General features: G+C 39.8%; 1 protein-coding gene across 4 annotated transcripts in view; it reads left to right on the forward strand.

Moving 5' to 3' along the window:
* The window catches only part of CPEB3 (cytoplasmic polyadenylation element binding protein 3), a 155,976-nt gene that overhangs the window by 88,686 nt on the left and 45,480 nt on the right, over positions 1 to 21,810 (forward strand). For all 4 annotated transcript variants that reach the window (XM_090277972.1, XM_090277970.1, XM_090277971.1 and 1 more), the window contains one exon: positions 16,265 to 16,383. In XM_090277972.1, coding sequence (XP_090134098.1) covers positions 16,265 to 16,383 — 119 coding nt within the window. The remainder of the gene's footprint in view (positions 1 to 16,264; positions 16,384 to 21,810) is intronic.

The raw sequence follows: 21,810 nt of genomic DNA on the forward strand, positions 1-21,810 counted from the left end.
GGTGTGTGGGAGGTAAATCAATTGATGTTTCTCTCACACATCAATGTTTCTCTCCCTTTCTTTCTCCCATCCTTCCCCTCTCTCTAAAAATAAATAAAATATTAAAAATTGGCTCAGAGAATAAGAATGGCCCTGCATGTTCAAGGCAGGCTTTATTTATTTTTTTAAGTATTTTTTGTTGATTATGCTATTATTGTTGTCCCAATTTTTCCCTTTGCTTCCCTGTGCCCGGTATCCCCTTTCACTCCAGCAGTCCTCCCTCTTAGTTCATGTCCATGGGTCATGCATATAAGTTTTTTGACTTCTTCATTTCCTTTACTATTCTTTTTTTAAAAAAGACTTTATTTACTTTTAGAGAGAGGGGAAGGGAGGGAGAAAGAGAGGGAGAGAAACATCAATTTTTGGTTGCTTCTCACATTCCCCAAACTGGGGATCTGGCCTGCAACCCAGGCATGTGCCCTGACCAGGAACTGAACTGGTGACCCTTTGGTTCACAGGCTCGCACTCAATCCACTGAACCACACCAGCCATGGCTCCTTTACTATTCTTAACATCCCCATATCTATTTTGCACCAACCAATTATGCTTCTTAATCCCTGCACCATTTTCCCATTTCTCCCTCTTCCCCCTCCCAGCTGATAACCCTCCAAAAGATCCCTGTACATATCATTCTGTTCCTATTCTGGTTGTTTGCTTAGTTTGTTTTTGTTTTCACTTTTTTAGGTTCTTTGTTGATAGTTGTGAGTTTATTGTCATTTTAATGTTCATGGTTTTGATCCTGTTTTTCTTATATAAGTCCCATTAACATTTCATATAATAAAGGCTTGGTGATGATGAACTCCTTTAGCTTTACCTTCTCTGGGAAGCACTTTATCTGCCCTTCCATTCTAAATGATAACTTTGCTGGATAGATTGATCTTGGTTGTAGGTCCTTGCTTTTCATCACGTTGACTACTTCTTGCTGGTCTCTTCAGCCTGCGAAGTTTCTTTTGAGAAATTAGCTCATAGTCTTATGGGAACTCTTGTAGGTAACTCTCTGTTTTTCTCTTGCTGCTTTTAAGATCCTCTCTTTATCTTTAACCTTTGGCATTTTAATTATGATGTGTCTTGGTGTGGTCCTCTTTGGGTCCAACTTGTTTGGGACTCTCTGTGCTTTCTGGAGTTGTATGTCTATTTCCTTCACAAAATTATGGAAGTTTTCTTTCATTATTTTTTCAAGTAAGTTTTCAGCTTCTTGCTCTTCCTTTTCCCTTTCTGGCATCCTTATGATTCGGATGTTGGCACTTTTGGAGATATCCCAGAGTCTTCTTTTTCTCTCCTTGTTTTTTTGAATTCTTGTTTCTTCATTCTGTACTGATTGACTATTTCTTCTTTATGTTCCAATTCATTGATTTGAACCCTGGCTTCATTTTGGGAACTATAGATTTCTCTTTATTTCACTTAACATAGTCTTCATTTCTTCCCTTATGGCATTTGCTATACTCCATAAATTCTCTGAGCATCCTTATCGCCAGTGTTTTGAACTTCATCTTACAGGTTGGCCATCTCCATTTTGCTTAGTTCTTTTTCTGGAGTTTTGATCTGTTCTTTCATTTATGCCATATTTCTTTGTCTCCTCAATTTGGCAGCCTCTCTGTGTTTGTTTCTGTATATCAGGTAGAACTGCTTAGACTCCCTGTCTTGGCACACCTGTTACATTGTAAGGGGTGGAGCCTTAGGTATTCACCAGCGTGAGGCAACCAGTTTCACCACTTTGTGGTGCTCTATGTTGGGGAGGGGTCAGAAAGGAAAAAATGCCACTTGCTCCGGACTTGCTCCATTTCCAGTCACTTCCCCCCACTTCCTGTATGCAACTGGCATCCCTCTAGCTGTTGTCCTGGTGGTGTTTCCCAGAGTAGGTGGGTTTGTGTGCATTCTAGGACCATGGGGCTCTTCTGAAGAAATTCTTCTGAGAGATGGGCAGTTTCTTCCACCACCCAATCCCCCACTGGTTTTCATAGCTAGAAGCTATGTGGCTTTATTTTCCTGGCACTGGAACCCTGGGCTGCATGGTCTGGCCTGGGACTGGGATCACTCCCCAGGTGTCTCTCCCACTTGTGAATGTGGGACCACCCATTCTGCTGGCTGCCGCTGCCGCCACCGCGTCACTGCCACACAGTGTCCTTTCCACTCCAGCTCCCTGTCTCCACTCCTCCTACCCATCTGGATGAATATATCTTCTTTAAATCCTTGGTTGGACTTCCAAACTTACAACAGTTTGATATTATGACAGTTCCGATTGTGTTTTGTTTTGAGCTTTGTTGCGATCCTTCTTACGGTTGTATGAAGAGGTGACGTGTATCCACTTATGCCTCCATCTTGGCCGGAAATCCTCAAGGCAAGGTTTATATAAGGCAGGGTTATGTGGTTGTCTCTCTCCCAGAGCTAGCACTTGGGCCTGGTAATAGTGATCAAGAGTACAGGCTCTGGTGTATTAATCTTCCTAAATCTCTCTCTTTTGTAATACCTACAAAATGGAAAAATAATTGTGTTTACTTCTAGTTTGCTATGAGGATTGAATGAGAAAATACATATGGAATACTTTCATAGTCCCCAGATATCACTGAAGGCTTAGTTTTTTTCTTTTTTAGTAAGGGACAAGAGGTTTTTATTTATTTATTTATTTATTTTTATGGTTTATATAATTTTATTATTTTAAGTCAGGATCAATAAAACCATTCAGGATTTTTCTGTAATCAAGCTCTTAAGTAATGAGGACCACAAAGACATAAGATATTTGCATTGAGTTATTAGTAGAATCAAGGGAGAAAGGGACCAGTGGTTTTTAGCAATATAGTAGTCCCTCTCTATATCGCAGTTCACTTATCGTGGCCTCGCTGTATCGCGGGATTTTTAAAAATGTTATATTTAATTATCACAGATTTTTCGCTATATCGTGGGATTTTGCGGTACTGTATACATATGTTGTTAAAGTTACGTAGGTTTAAGAGTGTAGAATATGTTTAAGAGCATAAGTAGTGTTTATAAAAGTGGAAAAGGTTAAGGGAGTGGGAAAGATTAATAAGGGACTGGGAACGGTTTATAAGTGTGTGGGAAGGGCTTATAAAGCCTTAAAATATGTATAAATACTAAAATAAATGTAAGGTTCCTACTTGGCAGATTTTTACCTATCGCGGGGGTGGGGGTTGTCTAGAACGTAATACCCGCGATAAGTGAGGGAATACTGCACCATGATGGTAGCAGATTTGATGGCAGGGTTGTACTAAAAAGTCCTTCTACTGAATGGGAGAATCATGGCACTGCTGAATGTAGGAGAGTCAACAGAGAGAAAAACCATTTTTGTGTAGTGCTGATTTTCATTCAAGACATGTTGAGTTTGGTATGTCCTCACTTCTCATCTGAGAAGACATTCCTAATGGGCAGTTGGATTTGTGGTTAGGGATTTTTGGAAAAGAGACAGTGGCTGGAGGTTACATCTTTCAAGAGTCATCTTTCTAGCGAGGATGGAAAAGAAAATGAAAAACAGTTAATGAGTAAATTTTGTTAGGAAGCAACAGAAAAGGACACGGCAGTGAAGATGTGGGTCGAGTGAAGGACTGGGACTGGGTCTGTGGCTGCGGAGGCTAAAGGAAAGAAGTGGCAAGAAAGAATAGTCAACACCATCAGTGCAGGGTTTCCGAGAAGTCCCTCATGGAGTAGAGATGAATATGTCAAGTATGTAATCACAGTAATTTCTGTTGTCCTAAATATAGGCCTTAATATTGTAATGAAGTAGTAAAACCAGAACAAAGCAATTTGGTTTGCACTGAACAAGCATTAGTAAGCATTAATAAGAATAATCTTGCCTCCCCAAAAGAACCAACCATCATCATTTTTGTTTCCTTCCAGTCTTTATTCATACACATATAATCTTTTGTAGGGATACAATAGGAAATATGCACTTTTCTAGTCTAGTTCCTCCCAGGTTTTTACCTAATATTCATATTTTAAACATATTCTGCACCATAATTTATTTGTTGATCATTTAGGCTGTTATAAATGCTTCTGTTAATATATCTTTGTATAACATGATTTTTCTTTCATATTACTTTCTTTAGGATAAATTTGAAAAAGCTTAACCAAAGTTAAAAGAAATGAAAATCTTAATGACTCCAGATTTGATATCACATGGCTTCCCAAAGCAGTTTTCTTTATTGAAATTTATGCTAATTTGGACATCTACAGCACATTTTTTGCTTAGTTCCAAGTTAGAAAAATGGTACATTGCAGTTGTGGACTTACCTTTTTGCCTGTGTGTTTGGGAAACAAGGGGCCCCTGCAGAAGCCAGGAACACATGAGTATGGATCTTGTATTTGAAGCATTTAAACCTTTTCCTTTCAGGTCTCTGTTGAAACTTGGGTGTCCTTTGACATCTCCTATCATTCTTTCCCTTGCTCACTCTGGCTACACTGACTTTGTTCTGCCTTGAAGTCAACTAAAGCTTCTCAGGGTCTTAGTACTTCTCCTTGTCTTAAACCATCTTCCCCTAGATTTCTGAATGGACTGCTCACCTCTTCCCCTAGACTTCTGTTCAAATATCACCTTAACAGAGAGATCTTTCCTGACTTCCTTATCGAATAAAATAGGCATCCCTCTCATTCTCTGTGCCTCTTTCCCTCATTCAGTTTTCTTCAAAGTGTTTTTCATGACCTAAAAAATTGTGTGTTTTTCTGTCTATCCTCCAGATTGGAATGTAAGTTTCAGTGACAGTAGGGTTTTTAATATTATATTTTGATCCCTGCTCAATACACAGTATTTTGCATACCTGCCTCAGTGGCTGGCCCTCAGATATTTGTTAAATGAATGAGTTTTATCACTTGCTTAGAGAGTAGACTCCATCAGATTTTAGACCTGGTAAGAGCACCTCCTTCTAACACAATTTAAACTGAGACTCAAAGAGGTAAAGTGTCCTTCCCAAGTGCACACAGATTTTATACTATTTTACCTGGTGACTTATAAAGGAAGTTGTTTTTAGTTGTTTTGCTAGTGTGTATCATTTGTGGGAAAGGAAGGTAGGTTTAAATATCTAATGTGATACATTGTCCTATTATTTATAAGGCTGTATTTTATATAAAAATTGGCAACTTAAGCTACATGATCCATGGGACACTTTCATAGCTATTTAAAAGTGAAAGTGATCCTTAGCTTTTTCCTAAATTCTTCTATTCTGTTATTCCTACTCACATAGTTGGGATGTTCCCAAGAGCTGGTTTAGGATGAGAATGTTCTTCTGAGCTGCCTGTTAGCTATAGCTGAACCTTGGAATTCTGCCTCTTGGGTGATGTCCCACCATTTCTGGATGTGAACACATTGCTTTGTAGTTTAGTTTTTGACAGCAAAGATAAGCAGTTCTCTTGTGCTACCTCAAATTGGGAATGTGGTTATAAGTGACAAGGAAGCCCAAAAACAGGAGCTGTGATAGAACGAGGTGTCATGGAGACTGTACTGGGGATGGCAGGCTGCAGGAATTGGAACAGTGGAAACTCTTCTACATTGTAATGTTCCACCATTATCATGACTCAGCTCTTCTCTGCATGTGTGTTCCTCTCTGTTTGTGAGCAAATTGTTTTCATATTTCTAGTTGAATTCTAGAGAGAGGGAATTTGATTGGCCCAGCTCATCTTTTAATGCCTAGCTGTGACATAGGCCATCCCCATTTAGTGGCCTATATCATTTAGAATTCTTGACTACTTACTTAAAACAAAAAACAGCTTAGTTCTGCTTCCTTGAGCATGGGGCTATAAGTGTGGCAGCTAGGAAGATACGTGGGGCATGACAGGCTCAGAGAGGGGAGACTTTTTTTTTTTTGTAGCTCCAGTGACAGCAACTTTGGATATGAGCTACTCTCTGAGCCTTCTACCCCTGACTCTGTACTAAGCAACTGCTCCTGGTTCTGCCATTAGTCTTCACTCATGTGATGGCTGGGGCCAAGGAGAGGAGCTGGCATCTTCTGGGTAATAAGCACAGCTGTACTACCACTGCTGGCGAAGACCTCTGGGGCAAAGGCAAGGATAGCAGCCAGCTGCAGATGTTCGACAGGAGGAGATTGGCCACGTGGCTCTGAAACTGTGTTCATAAGTCAGTGGTGCTGGCAGTGGAATGGAGGAAGCTGTCATCCTCAGCTCACTTGAGCAACCAGCTTCAGCTCTGGCTGTGCAGGGGCACAGGGTCCAGGCGAACAGGAACAGTAACAGGCATGCATATTTATGCCAGAGTGATGCATGCCTTGCTCTCTGATGATTCCCACCCACCTTGAATAACGTGTGTAGTTCTGAGGGGCTGTTTCTGCTGATGGTCATGTATTTCCTCTGCACTGGCCAGACTGGCTGGACTACTGGTCCTCGTGATCAAGGTCATGCAGTTGTGGAAGCTTATACAATACCAGCATGGTTTGTGAACCTGGCATAAATCAGGCCACATGGGATTCAGGTTGACTTTGAGCCAACTAGTTAAGGGGTTACTGTTTGAAGAACAGGAAAGGGATTCCACTTTAAATGGACAAAAATAGGTCATTGTGAGTCTGCAGTGGGCTGGATTCACGGCATCTATTTCTTTTTCCTTCATTTTGTCTAAATCTGGCTTTGTAAAGGAAAGTTTTCAAACTTCACATTTTTTTCCCTTGTAGCATAACTTGAATAGAAATAAGCCAGTGTTGTTTTAGGCCCAGATTCAAAGTTTTTCCACCTTTTGAGTTATATAAGCTGATCAAATTGAGACATTAAGGCATTTTAGCCTGTACTTAACCTTTTACAGGTTCTAAGCTTTTGAGTAATACTCCCCCGCTACCCCCTTTTTTTAACACAGTTTCTGGCTTATGGTACTCACACTCTTTGGTGAATCCTATATTTTAATGTTTAATCAATTGACTTTTTTATTCTCAGGAAGGATTTTCTTGTAAAAACATGGAAACTGCACTGCAAAGCAGCAAGAGTGGGCTTTTTCTTTTGTTCTGTTTTGACAGGACAGCAACCTATTGTTGCTTTTAAAAGCTTAGCCTACCCTCAGTTTAAATTGCTTTACTAAACACTTACCTGAAGTTGAATGGTAAGAGTTAGTCTACTATTTCAAAGCATTTATAACTTGAGGGACTGTACAGAAAGGAGTAGGCAGTAGGAATGTATAGGCCACAGGACAAAGTCTGAGCTGGCATACAAATAACAGAGACATCTTATAGTCTGTCACAGCAGTACCTGCTGTGCTAGGACCAGGCAGAAGTGCTGGAAAGGGGGAGAAGCCAAAACCATCCCTGATGAGAACTTTCTTTGGAGGAAAGTAGATTTCAGGAAATGAAATGGAAGGTGCAAACTTGGCGGGCTGAGGCAGAGAGGATGTGTTAGAAGAGGGTGTAGCTTGGGACAGGACTTGCTGACAGGATGAGGGCTAAGGCTATGAGCAAGTGAGACCAAGAGGGGACATGTCAGTTGAAAGAGTTTGAAATGAGAAGCTGACTGAAAGGATCTGGTGAAAAATTTTGAAAGCTAAGAACAAAAACTTGGGTTGTTTTTCAGAATAGAATGGATAGTCTTAGTCTTGAGAAGGGAACATAGTGGCACAGAGAAAACCCATTAACAACATTAAGAAAAATATTTGAGCCCTGGCTGGGTGGCTCAGTTGGTTCAATCATTGTCCCATACACCCAAAGGTTGTGGGTTTGATCCCAGTCAGGTTATGTACTTAGGTTGCAGGTTCAATCCCTGGTCAGGGCATGTACAGGAGGCAAATGATAGATGTTTCTCACATCAATGTTCCTCTCTCTTTCTCTGTCTCTTTCCTCCCTTTCCATTTTTTCTAAAATCAAAAAACATATCCTTGGTGGTGGGGGGAAACATAGCCTCGGGTGAGGATTTTTTTTTTTTAAGAATTCATTAGAGGAGTATTAAAGTGCAAGGGAGAGGAGAAATTAGATTGTCAAAATTCAGGCAATATACAAGGCTAGACTAAAACGTCATCTGTAGGAAAGTGTCTACTGGGTTAAAATGTAAAATTTGCCAGTTGTCTGATGCTGAATGAGGGAGAAAACAAGCAGTGGGGCAAGAGCTAGGCCTTTGTGGACTCAGATGTGGGCACCAGCAGCTAGTGCCTGTATGACATTGAGCAAATGATTTACTCTCTGAACCTCAGTCTACTTATCTGAGTTTATACTGCCCGAGGTTAATACTACTTGGGTTATTATGCGAGACAGTGCACCAGTGCACCAACATAGTATTTAGGTTTAATGGGTGCTAAATAATATTAGTGTCCTTCCCTCTGATGAAAATGTTAATGCTCACTGATAATAAAACTGCCCAACTATTTTGTCCAGTTCCTTCTCACACCCCATAGTTTGGTCTCAGTTTTCTTGGTCAGATACTTGTTAGAACTGAATGTAACCAAGACTGACAGATTGACGGATTTCACAAGGACCTCTTTATATAGGGACTGTGTGGTTACATAAAAAGATCAGACTGTAAGCCCAAGAGCCCCAGGTCACTGCCCTGGCCTGCAAGACTTTACTAAGAACACAGGAAGTAGACTGCAATTTTCAACTCTGTGTGAGGTGGATCTGTCCATCAGACTTATTTTCTTGGTCAGTCCTACCTTCCAAGCAACAAGCCCACAAAGCAGTAGTTACTAGTGTAATAAGAAACACAAAACAGGCTAGAACTCAAAATATTTGATTAAGTATAGTCAAAGAAATAAGATTGGTTCCGAATCAAGGGAGATGTTTACGAATCCATGGACTTACACAGTACCTGCAAAACTATCTCTACATCTTAACTTAGGCTAATGCCTTCCCTTGCATTTAAGAAAATTTTTATTTATTTATTGATGTTTTGAGAGAGAGGGCAGGGAGAAAAAGAGGGAGAGAAACATTGATATGAGAGAGAAACATTAATCAATGGGCTGCCTCTCGCACGCCCCCAACTGGGGACCTGGCCTGTAACCCAGGCATGTCTCCTGACTGGGAATTGAACTGGCAGCCTTTTGGTCCACAGACTGGTGCTCAATCCACTGAACCATGCCAGCCAGTGCTCCTTCATCATTTTTTCACCTATGTCATACTATTAAGGTCTGACTCCTGTGCCACCACCTGTGGAAAGTCTTCCGTGATTTTTCTATCCATAGCTTTACTGAAAAACCATCTGTCTTCTTTCTGTGAAGTTCAACTGTAAAAAACATGTTTTAAAAAATACTACTTAGAACTAGGTGGAGGGGGACAAAGTGGGAAAAATTGAGACCACTGTAATAGCATAATCAATAAAATATACCTAAAATTTTTTTTAAGTTGACTGAATTTAAATTGAGATATTAAAAATCAATAGTCTTCAACGTAATCTATGTAATGATCTTCAAAGAAATGTTTTTCTTCCATTAAACATGATAGTATAAACTAAAAATAAAATAAAGTATTCTTCAGATATTATTTAAAAAATACTACTTAGGGTCCTTAATGCATTGTTTCTGGATTAGAGTTCTTTTTGTACTTATTTTTTATTACCTTCTTTCAGTAGCTAATAATTCTTTGAGAACAAGGACTGACTCCTGTCAGTATTCCCTTGCAGTTCCTAGCATGCAAAGTAAGTGTTCAGTAAATCTTAATGATCAGATGTTCTCATTCAAGAAAGAAATTATAAGAAGTCCAGTTCAGAGACCTACAGTATTCTCCAGGCAGCAGGCAGACGGTTGATGAGCTGCTTTCTCTCTTCCCACCCACTACCCCCACCCAATCCTATAGTCTAACTATTGAACTTTACTCATTGTTTTGACATGAAACGATCCTTTGACCCTTCAGTGCTTTGGCCTATGCTCTTTCCTGACCTTGAAATACCCTTACTTCCTGAAAAAATAATTCTCCTCCAGCTCAGATATGGCCTTTGCTATATGGCTTTCCCTGATGTTTGGGTGCTTCTAATCCGTTTGTTTCTTACCAGTGTTCTGTAGGACATACCCCCAACATAGCACTTTTCATACTGCTTCTAATTTATTTATTTACTAACAGGCTGTTTCTGTGGCAGGGTTCTTCCTTAGCTTCTTCATCTTTGTAACTTTAGTGCCTAGCATCATGCCTGTACCTCCTAAATATTTTTGCTGCTGTTGAATTGAATCCAAAAACAAAGGCTCCTGAGGTGAACCAGATAAGTCCTCTGACCTGAAAGTCAAGGTCAGAGAGAATGTTTGTAACAAACTTCTTGTGCCAAAAAAAAAAGAAAGAAAAAAGTCTGGACTCAGGCAGCTCTGGCTGGAGAGATGCCCTTCATGTCTCTCTAGGAAGGTCATAGGAAATCAGGGATCCTGGATTCTGTGTGAAGAGAGATTTCTCTACCTGTTCAGACCGTGGATCCTTCCTTCTGAGCTGATCTCACTTAATCACAAACTGGCCATTGCTTGGTCAGCCACCGTTTTATTAAGGCAGCAGCAGTTCAGGGCACAACCTTATAAGCTGAAATTGTTTTCCTATTGTAGTTGATATGGAAACATATAAATCACTAAGAGCATTAGTTGATTTTAGAACTACTGGGTCTTTCAAAATACCACACACGTCTTTAAAGAATGGGATAGTATATTACCCTCTTCTCCAGAAAGACCTTGCGGTTTTTAATTCTTTTACAAATCTTTATTCTAAAAAATTTCAAACCTACAAAAAGTTATAAGAATAGTACAGTGAACACCTATATAGCCTTCCTCTAGATTCCCCAGCTGTTAGCATTTTGCAACATTTCTTTCTTTTTCTGTCTGTATGTGTATATATATATACATGCATATTTTTTATGAATCATCTGAGCGTAGCTGTAGACATCAAGACCCCTCTTAAATGCTGTAGCATATGTCTCCTGAGAGCAAGAACTATCCAGATTGTTTCAGTAATGTTTTTAAAGCTGCTTTTATTTTAAAATCCAAGAACCAGTCAAAGTCTAGCCTTAGTTTTAGTTTTCATATCTCTTTTCTCTCCTTTAGATAGTTTCCTAGGCTTTTTGACTTTTGTATCATTTGAAGAGTCCATGCCAGATGTTTTATAGAATATCACTTAATTTGGAATTACCTGATTGTTTCCTTATAATGAGATTCAGGTGAAACTGTTAGCAGGAAGACTACGTAGATGGTGTGCAGGATGTACACAGTATAGTGATGTCAGTTTGCCCTTCGTTGGTTATTTAATAAGTTTTATCATTTGGTTAAAATTTTATCTGCCAGATTCCTCCATTGAAGAAGCACCTTTTTCTCCCTTTGCAATACCGATCTATGAAATTATACTTTAAGACCATATCACTATCTTGTATCCCCTCCCCAAATTCACCCAGTGGTTTTAGGATATACTGACATTTCTTACTTAAGTCACTTATTACTGTTACGGTGATATTCATTTTATTAAAATCTTGTTTAGTTTAGTGATATCTGCTCTTTAAATCCCTCAAGAACCTTCATTCTAAATATACAACTTAAAAATACATTGAAAACCAGGAAGCATCTCTACTAAATAAGAAAATTTGATTAACCTAAATAAAACTAAGTCTAAATTTCTGATTATTTTGAAATTCATCATTTCAGCTCTTCTAAATATAGTATGTGTGTGCTTTAGAGCAAATATAGCAACATAGGCCTTAAATTCTAGGACTGAAGCACAGGTGACCACTTCTTGTTACCAAAATTCTTTTTTTGTTTATTATTATTTGTTGTCTCTTCTGTAACAAATGATCACTATCACAAAATGACAATAAATAATAAATGGGCGTATCCTTATTTGCTAGTGATAATGAAAATTTATCTTATCATTTTTTAGGTGAGACAGTATAAGCTAATGGCTGAAGAGTGAGAGCTCTGGAAACTGACCTAGGTTTTAATGCTAAATTTAATTTTTAAATTTTAATCTGATGTGTCCCTTAACCTCTTGGAGTTTCAGTTTCCTCATCTGTAAAATGGTAATAATAACAACTGTATTTACTTCATAGAATTGCTGTGAGAATGAAGAGCTCACAGATGTAAAGTACTTATTAGCAAGTGCCTGGCACATTGTAAGCACTTAGTAACTGTAGTTTGTGGTCACGAATTTGGTGGTGATTGTTATTTGTACTAGGGAGCTGTATAAAAAAATTATAACATGCAAAATTATGTGTTTAAGCACTCTGGAAGCTTTGTTTTTGACAGGTAGCCAAGAACATTTTGAAGGTTGTTATACTTAATGTGTTCTCAGGTATTAAGAGGAAAAAAAATATTTTAATTAAAGTTCCCCTTTAAAAACATGGCCAAATAAAATGGAATTTTCCCAGTTTAGCACATATACCCTCTCTCCCCCCACCCTCGCCAATACCTTCCTTTCCTCTTTACCTCAGAGAAGTGCATTTGTCAGTTCAGGCTTTTTCAAAAATCCCTCACTTCTGCCCTTCCTCCCCTAATCTGTTTGGCACCAGTGGGAAAGCAAGCCATTTCCAGCCATCTACTCTGCCTGTGATCCAGAGCCGTGATGGCGACAGTGCCAAGAGTTCTACTGCTTCTCCCAGAGCCCCTTTTCCACCCATAGACCGACCCTGAGTTGAGGGTCTTTTGTAGCTCAACCGTTTCTCCAAAGCCCCGCATATTTCCCAGGTATTTGGGAAACCAGGTCACTATTTCTGAAACTCAGGGAGTTTATAATCCTGTTATGTCTCTCTGGGTCAGAAGCAAGGGAGTTTATGATTTTTGGAACAAGTTTTTTTTTTTTTTTTTTACTCTTTCAAACTTACGGAAGAACCTGACATCATAGTGACAGTTTGAAGAGCTTGATTTATAGGTATAACAGGCTTTTATTTAAAGAATGTATTAACATCAGCAAAGAATACCACATCTGATAATTCTCTTTCTTAGTGGAAATGGCTAATGATATATGAAAGCAAATATTGAGTCACTTTGTTTGTTTACAGTAATAGTCAGCCTGTCATTCGAAAAATCTTCAATTAAGGTTTCTGTTTAGTATCCAAATTACTGACCTTTATTCACCAAAAGCTTGCAAATACAAAGTATATATTATTCATTTGAACTCTTAATTTTATAATGAGACATATGCAAAACTCAATTTTACATATTACATAAATAACCGAAAATCTAGTAAAAAGAAAATTGACACTTCCATGATATCCGAGTTTACAAAGTATCTTCACATATAGCATACATTTCTATAAGATAATCAGGACAAATACTTAGTTTCATTCTACAGAGAAAAGAGCCAAGACTAGAAATTTTAAGTTAATATTCAAGTTCTTAGTCTCATCAGTTACTGGGTACCTTTGAACAAGTCTCTTAGCCACTCTGCAATTTCTCTAACTGTAAAACACAATTTATAATAGTAGCTATCTCACAGGTGTGTGAAGATGGAATGAGTTAATATTCACAAGGTGCTTAGAAAAGTGCCTGGTGCATAGCAGATGCTCAATAGATGGTAGCTATTAGCTGTTATTACCACACACAGTAAATGTTAGTAAATTCAGACCTTCTGACTCCTAGTCCAGAGCTCTTTTAACAGTACCATGTGGAATTTGCCTTTTAGTAAATCATTGATTTGATTTCTACCCCACATTGACCTTGGTATTCTTGAAGGGATCTTTTTCTGCTTTGTTTACTTTGGCCTTAAATTTTTGAAGATCAAGAGGGAAATGTATTTGAAGGAGTCTTCCTCCCTGATTTTTTTTTAATCCCTTGATTTCTGTTTTCATCTTGCATTGCTTGACCTGGAGGTATCTATCAAAGGGTGTTTTAGTAGGTGAAAGCACCATAAAGCTGTTTTCATGACTGATTTATACTGTTTCTGGTGCATTTTGTTTTGGTTGGAAGGCTTGAGGTAGGAGGTAAGATTGAAGGGAATTGCTGGACCTGAGTCACACACGTTATCTGTAGTGCTAAAATAATATCATCATTATTGAGAGTGGCAGGTTGCTGACCAGGGCATAGAGATGATTTGTTGTAAAAGAGCCATCTTGAAGAAATTGGTAACATATTATGCACCATTCCCTGGGAAAGGAAAATGAGTTGTTTGTAGATATTTTTCTTGGTAATAACATTGCAGCAGGCTTGTACTTGTAACTCCCAGGTGTTAGTTTACTCTGCCCACTGCCAATGTTGACTCTTATGACTATGAGATAGGCCTGAGTGAAAATCTGCTTGTTTTTGTGGTAGCTACTCCGTTGCTATGGGGAGATACCCTCCTTTTCCTCTGATGCCCAGATTGAACCCAGTGCAGGATTTGAGATTTGATGTGGAAGATTGTAGAGGGCGGGCAGTGATGTGCAGGAAAGATGCAGTCAGCCTGGCGGCCTTCCCGAGGCTTGGGGACAGCCCCAGCTCATGGGCGTGCCCCGTGCCCAGGCCATTTTGATGTGCCTGTGCATAGTGTACACAGACAAGGTGCCCTCCAAGAACAGGATGTCCCTGGGCCCCGTAGGACTTTTGTGGAAGATCATACCAGTATTTGACCGGGGTAGGCAGGAGGTTTGAGAGCATATGCTAACAACTCCTCTTTGTGAAGTTTGCATTTTTTAACTCACTCATCTCTAATATTCTCTTTGGCAAGTGGAATTAATGTTTTCACATTAAATGAAAATACTGAATTTTTAATAGAGTTCCTGGGGCATGGTGATAGTTTGCTACTGTTTCCAGAAGAGAAAAGATATGCAGAAATTATACATTATCTTTTAGAGTTTTGCAGTTAGGATTTATTTTTCTTGCTGAATCCTCTGACCCCTCTAGTCTGGGAGCAAAGCCCAGAAAACAACTCTGGGTCTTACCATGTAGGCAGCCTCTCTCTTGCAGCTACATACTCACTCCTGTGGGCTTGGTGCTTTTCCTTGTTTGTTGGCTTCTGCCTGTTGAGTTGACCACCCTTGGTGAGCTGGGTAGTACTTGATCCCTTTCCTGCTATGTTTGCTGGGGTGCTCTGTATAGTAGATGAGGAGTTTGGAAAAAGGATTTAAAAAGAGTACTCATTATTTATTATCCAGTGTCACTACATGCTGCCCAGGACTCCAGAGAGCTTTGCTTCTAGGCCAGTTGATTAACATCTTTGATGTGTGAGAATCTTTTGAATATGAGGGTTTTATACCACTACTTAGATCTTTCTGGCACGTCATGCCCCAGAGAAGAACTGCACTGATGATGCTTTCCTTTGAGATCAGTAGCAGGACTGGGAGTGGAGGTGACAGCTGAGAGACTCAGCAAAGCGAGAGGGATTGTAGAGAGGTTGAATAGTTGAATGCTCAGGCTTAGACTAGCTCAAGATGGGTCTTTGCTCAGCTGTCATTCATGAATGCCAGTCTGGCAGCAAGTGCCAGAGCTGGCCCTTTGAACGTCTGTTGTCCTCTTTGAAGTCTTTGCTCATTCTCCCAGGTCAGAGTCCTTACTCCTCTGGGGTACCATAGCCCCTTTTGCCTCCACTTATCATCCTCAACTTGTAGCTTGTAGTTAATTGTCTAAATGTCTGTTTTTTCTACTACATAAGTCTCTTGACAGCAAGAACCTAGTCTCATTCATCTTAGTTTTCTCATAATCCGTAGATAGCATCCTACATTTAAACTTGCTTATTAGTAAATCTTACTGAATTGAACTGAACAAAACTGGCTGTGTCCATGGAAATTCTGCAGCTGGTGTCTGTGTTTATAGATCATATACCCTGTCATGAGACAGGAAAGTGTCCTTGGAGAATCAGAGCATCATCACCAGAAGTAACACACTAGCCTATTGTTGGGCTTTTTGGGGGCGGGGGGGCAAGTTTTGTTGAGATATAATTCACATACCATATAGTTAACCATTTAAAATGTACAATTCAGTGAGTTTCACTATGTTCACAGAGTTATGCAACCACCACTATAATTTTTGAAAACTTTCATCATCCCCTCAGAAAACTCTGTACCTATTCCCACCAGTCCCCCAGCCCTAGGCAACCACTAATCTATTTTTTTGTCTCTATAGATTTTCCCATTACGGACATTCCATATACATGGAATCATACAATATGTGGTATTTTGTGCCTGGCTGTTTCACCTAGTATAATGTGTTCAAAGTGTATCCACACTGCTGCATGTGTCAGGCCTGAAGCAAAGCAGTGTCTATAGAGCACCTAATACAATGCCTGGCACAAAAGTGTCTCAGTAACTATTACTTCCCTGTGTCCCAGTTCACGTTCTTAGATTTTAGTAAAGCAATAATTGATAAAGTTTTAATTATATTTTGAGTTCAATTCACTGATTCCTCTGCACACCATTTTGTTTTTTTCTCCCCAAGGCTATGCCTTTCTGCTGTTCCAGGAGGAGAGCTCAGTACAAGCTTTGATAGATGCCTGCCTAGAAGAAGATGGGAAACTGTACCTGTGTGTGTCAAGCCCCACCATCAAGGACAAACCGGTAAGCAACACGAAGCCAGCCATTGCTTTTCTAGAGCGCATGTGCAATTGGAATAGCTGATCGCCTCCTTCTTATAGTGGGAATGCTGGTAACTAGGACCCTCTTACCCAGGATGACCTTGCTATGCAGTGGAACTGGACTTGTTGATGGGAAGCTAATAACAAATTACTCAGTATTTCGTTTTATACCTTTGGGACTGCATGCAAACAAATGTGCCCTTGTCTTTCACTTTACAGCTCTTTTAAGCTAATTCCTATTCAGAAACTGAATTGAAGTAAATAATGCTCTTAATGGTTTTGGCAGCTGGTTCTATTATTATTTCAGATCAAGAACAGAAGTAATTTTTTTAAAGATCATAATTGTCAATGTTTATGTGTCTTTGAATGCAAGGCATTGTGCTGAGTACCCACAGCTGGCTAAATAGAGCCTTCTGAGCCAGGAGCTCACACTCTAAAATAGATACCATATCTTCAAACAGGGCAGGAGAGGGGAAAAGAGAGAAGATAGGCCCAAAGCCGTAAATAAATGTACACTTACTTATGTAGTTTGTGGTTAGGAGTTTGTGGTTACTGAAGCAAAGAGTATAAGTCATTGAGTAAGAGAGGAAGACTATTTCTGCTGGCAGAATGGATATCAATGGAGAAAGGGCAAGACTATGTTCTCTGAGCAGAAGAAAATAACTTGGTTAACATAGAAGTAAGGATCTGTGGGAAGTTGGGAGAAGTGAATTTGTGTGTCAAGACTTGGCTCTAGGAGTGGGAAAGAGGAAAAATGGTGATGTGGTCCAAGACATCTACCTAGCATGGGGCCTGCAGCATCCCCTATAAGACTTACACCAGAAGTGCAGGGCTTGCTTGGCAGCTAGAGGTTTTCTCAGAAATGTGCATGGGAAAAGAATAGGGGTTGGACACAGAAGTTAGAGTCTTGACTCTAGGATTTTAGTTATCTGGTTATCCTTGCTGAATCTTGGCTTCTTCAACTCTAAAATGGGAAGAATAATGGTCCCTCTCTGGGATGCTAAGAGGCTCAGATAAGAGAAAAATGAATGTGAAAACATCTGGTGAGGTCAGGTACTTATGCAAATATAACTGGATGGTGCTATTAGTCTAACTTAGGGCTGTTGGATTCAGAAGAGCAAGGTGAGAGTTTATCTACATGGTAACACCTGTGGAAAAAATGATGACATCTAACTAGACAGGGTTTAGAGTGCTTGCAAAAGAATGATAGTGGGACTTGGCCACCTGTAAGGGAGAGACTACAATATGTAAAGCAGAAGAGGAGGGTACTAAAGAATGAGGATATTGAGCATATTAGAATAATTGGTTCAGAAGACTAAGCCAGGGTGTTAACAAGTGTGAAAATGCCACTGTAATTTCTGACACCATAAAAAAATTTTTCAGAACAACAATCAACAATGTTGGATAGGATAGGATACAGGTGGAAAGAGTAGGTAGGGAAAAAGAGTAGGGACCCTTGGTTAGCTTTGGTCTTAATCTAAACTATGGGGGGAGGTTGTGTGTTATAAGGGAGACATGGGGACTGACTACCATGGGAGTGAGCAAGGTTTCATCAGAGTAAATAATAAGAAAGCTGAAATAACTTCTCTGAATCTCTTTGGAATAGTGTGAGATTCGAAAGATTGAACCCAGTTTCTCAAGGTCAGATGTCGGGGGGTAAGGTCAACCTCCAAAGAGCCCGTGCCACTGGCATGTCAGTAGAAGGGGAGTGGGAATGAGGTGGAAGGGTTAAGGTGGGGTTGTTCATACACTCGTGGGGTGGGGTGATTAGAAATATATTTACATGTATAAAAAGGCAGAAGGGCAGAGGCACATGTTGAGGTAGTTATGCCCATAGTAGATTAAGAAGCAATTGAATTGCGGGGAGGAGACTGGAGAGGAGCACATGGGTCTCGGAAGGCATGTCACTAGTTCTGTGGGAGGAGGAGAGGGCGGGGCGGGGGGGGGAGGGGAGGAGGATGCTATCCCTTGTCCAGCACCTGGACTGGACCGCTATTGGAAGGGGAAAAAGCAGTGGTGGCTTCAGATGGAGGCGGTATGGAGGCGCCACCAGTGCTGTGGAATGTTTTCACTCCAAACACATATATTACCTTTAGCTTGAAGGACTTTTGAAAATAATTAGTGTAATCTGTTTTGGAAATGTTTATGGAGAAACTAACTTTCATTGTTTGTGTTTCTACAAGTTTTCTGCCTTATTGCAGTTTTCATTTTCTGAGTTCAAGTGAAGCAGTTTTATTGGAGCTTGGTGAATTCTGAATGGTGGCTGCCGATCACATATTTCTTTGACCCAAGCATACTCAGAATTTCCAGCATAAACAATTTGAAAAAAATTTAGGCTGGGAAACATAGAAGTCCCCAAACACCTGTAATTCTAATGCACTGGATCCCATTTTGGGTTGCAACTCTTTTGGCTCCATTTTTGAAACCTTCTCTTCCTGTGCTTCAGCTCCACCTCTCTCACTCCCAGCCTCACTTGGCTACATTTCCCTGCCAGGTTTAGGCACCTTCCACCTCACTTTGGATGCTCCCACAGAAAGTGAGAGCTGGGTTGAACATTTGGGAGTAAATGAGGACCTTGGCAATAACTCAAGGTAAAGTCAACATTTGGAGCTCATTCACCAAACCCTCTGAGCTATGGCTTTCTCATGTTTTCTACTTCTTACCTCAGCTACCTTTCAGGATCCCAGTGCCCTCATTCTGCTGTTTAGTTCCCTCCAGCCCTCCTTGGATTTCTCCTTAGAGATATAACATGTTCCAAAATGATCTCATGGATTTTCTGTTCTTGGTCCTTCCCCCTAGACTTTCCCTCCACACCCACCATCCACCCCCGAAGCCCACTGTACTAGAACCTTTTCCCTTTGTGTGGATTAAGTTAATCATTAATCGGATTATTTTCCTATTACAGAGCCTACTAGCAAGGTTCCCACTGATTTAAACTTCCTAAGATCATGTTTGTTTTTTTAACTTAAACGAATCCCTAATTAGTGGATTTTAGGTAGTATCAGAGAGATATTTTTGATCAGTGATTACCTTTCTTTAATTAAATTGCTCCACTCAGACTATTCAGTGTATAAATCTGATCCTGAAAGTGGGCAAAAGAAACTGTCTTTGTGGCCTCTGATTAGTTGACTCCTCAGTCCCAAAGAATGGGTAGACAAATTGGCAAGAGCAGGGGCTATTACAAAACTTCCAGATATATGGTTTATTTTTCCTCCTTCAACAAGAGGCGTTCCATAGCTCATATGTCCCAGGCATCTCAGAGGACATCTATGTCCTTATCCAGGCTTCCAGTGAAGCCGGCAGACATTGACAGTGGGGCTCTCTTGTTAAGGATGTATAAATAGACTGAACCTGAAAGTCAAGACAGCAAACTGATAGAGCAGGAAACCTAGGAGGGTCAAACAGAGGTAGGGGCTGAAAAAGAGTAACCTTGAAAAGGAGGTGGAGAAGGAGATTTAAAAAAAAAAGCCACTTCACCAGAGGATATATTTATTGATATCAGAGAAAGATAGAGAGGAAGGGAGAAGAAGAAAGAGAGAGAAACATCGATGTGAGAGAACCATTGATTGGTTGCCTCCTGTATATGCCCTGAGCGGGGATTGAACCTACAACCTAGGTATGTGCCCTGACAGGGATTGAACCCACAACCCTTTGGTATACACGATGATGCTCCAACCAACTGAGCCGCTCAGTCTGGGCAAGGAAGGAGATGTTTATGGTTCTTACCTTCTAGAACACTTTGGCCAGAGATGTGGGATAATAAACACCTTGACAGGATATCAGAGAAGTTTCCTGCTTCCTCCTACTTTATAGCGCAATCATAATTTATAAATATCCTAAAATAGGACAGATTGATTTTGCTGTATACAGAGGTGGACAAAAGTAGCTTAAATTAACAGTTATCATTACCTAAAAGATAAATCTTAAGTAAAAATATGAAATAATAATAATATAAGAAGACAAATAATACATTAATTAGATACGTAATGCAAAAAAGAACTTTGTGTTTCGTACTCACAACTGTAAACCTACTTTTGCCCACCCCTGTATTTAAAAACTGTCTTACCAACCTGAAGAGTGTTTATGTAAAGTCAGTTCTTCAGGTATTGCTTAGGTAACATCGTTGTCCACTTAAAACTAGAAAACTTTTTTTTTTTTTTAATGTTGGGAGCAAGGAAGCTGAAAATAGAGGCTGGCTTAATTCTGTCTAATCTGTTTATCATTCTGGCCTCCCTTGCCCCCATTTATGTATTAATGAGATTTCTAGCACTTTTAATCTTACAAAAGCAGTCCAGATTCTTTTGCCTGGGATTTGATACCTTCCCCGTCTGACTTTAAATTTCTTCCAATCTTACCTTTTCCTGTTTTCTTTCTGAACTCTGTATTCCGTTAACTGAAATATTTCTGTCCCCATCTTAGTTCCTAATTCCTTTCCTTATTTTAAGACCCCTCTCAAATGCCATCTCTTTCCTGAAGCCATCTATGGTTACTGCCCCGTCTATAGTAAATCATACCTGCTGTTATAGCTGTCTTCTGCCCACACACAGCCATCTGTTTAAAATGGCTTGCCTTCCTTTCTTCAAACCACCCTTGAGTGCATATTATGGGCAAGGCATTCATACTGGTTACTATGAATCAGAACTTACTATGAATCAGATATAAAATCCTGAGTCAAAAGTTAATAGTATAATGGGTAGATTAAACAAGTTTTAAATACACACTTCTATAGAGCAATTAAGTACCTTGGAGAGTTTATAAATACCTGGAGCAATAAGAGAAAGCTTCTTGAATGAAGTGTCATTTGAACTACTCCTTGAAAGACAAAGAGAGTTTGGAGATTGGCCAGAAGAGGGGTGAAGGTTTGGGTAAATAGACATTTTTAAGAAAGACAACAGTGTGAACACAGAAAAGAGAAATTGTGTGGTCTGAATGGAGAACATTTAGGTTGCTTCGATGGAGCACAAATGTATGGAAGGGAGTAAAGAAAAATTAAATTGGAAAAAGGAGATAGGGGCTAAGTTATAGGGCACCTTGACTAACGACCTCAGTCCTTACGTCTGTGATATATTTACGAAAACTCTTCCTTTCTTCATCTACTACCTTCTAAGACAACAACTATAATTTAATCTTGGCTCAGTCAAATCTGGTTTTGTTATAGCATACTTTGAAATCTTCAGCACTTCTGATCTCCCTCATTTATTTGTTCCTTGAATCTTGGCCTCAATTTGTGGTTTGGGCACCTTCTATCATAGGAGTTTCTCCAAAGAAGTGTTCCTCCTCTAAAATGAGAGAAGTAGCTCCTCTTCATAATAAATCCTGTTTTCCCCCTCAAATCTCTGATTTTGAAATGGGTCCAGAATTTCTGCATGCTTGAGTCTGGCTCCTAGGGAGGTCTAAAGATGCTGCAGGT

This window comes from Furipterus horrens, unplaced genomic scaffold, assembly GCF_987537825.1.
Source record: "Furipterus horrens unplaced genomic scaffold, mFurHor1.1.pri manual_scaffold_5, whole genome shotgun sequence".
NCBI classification, from domain to species: Eukaryota; Metazoa; Chordata; class Mammalia; order Chiroptera; family Furipteridae; genus Furipterus; species Furipterus horrens.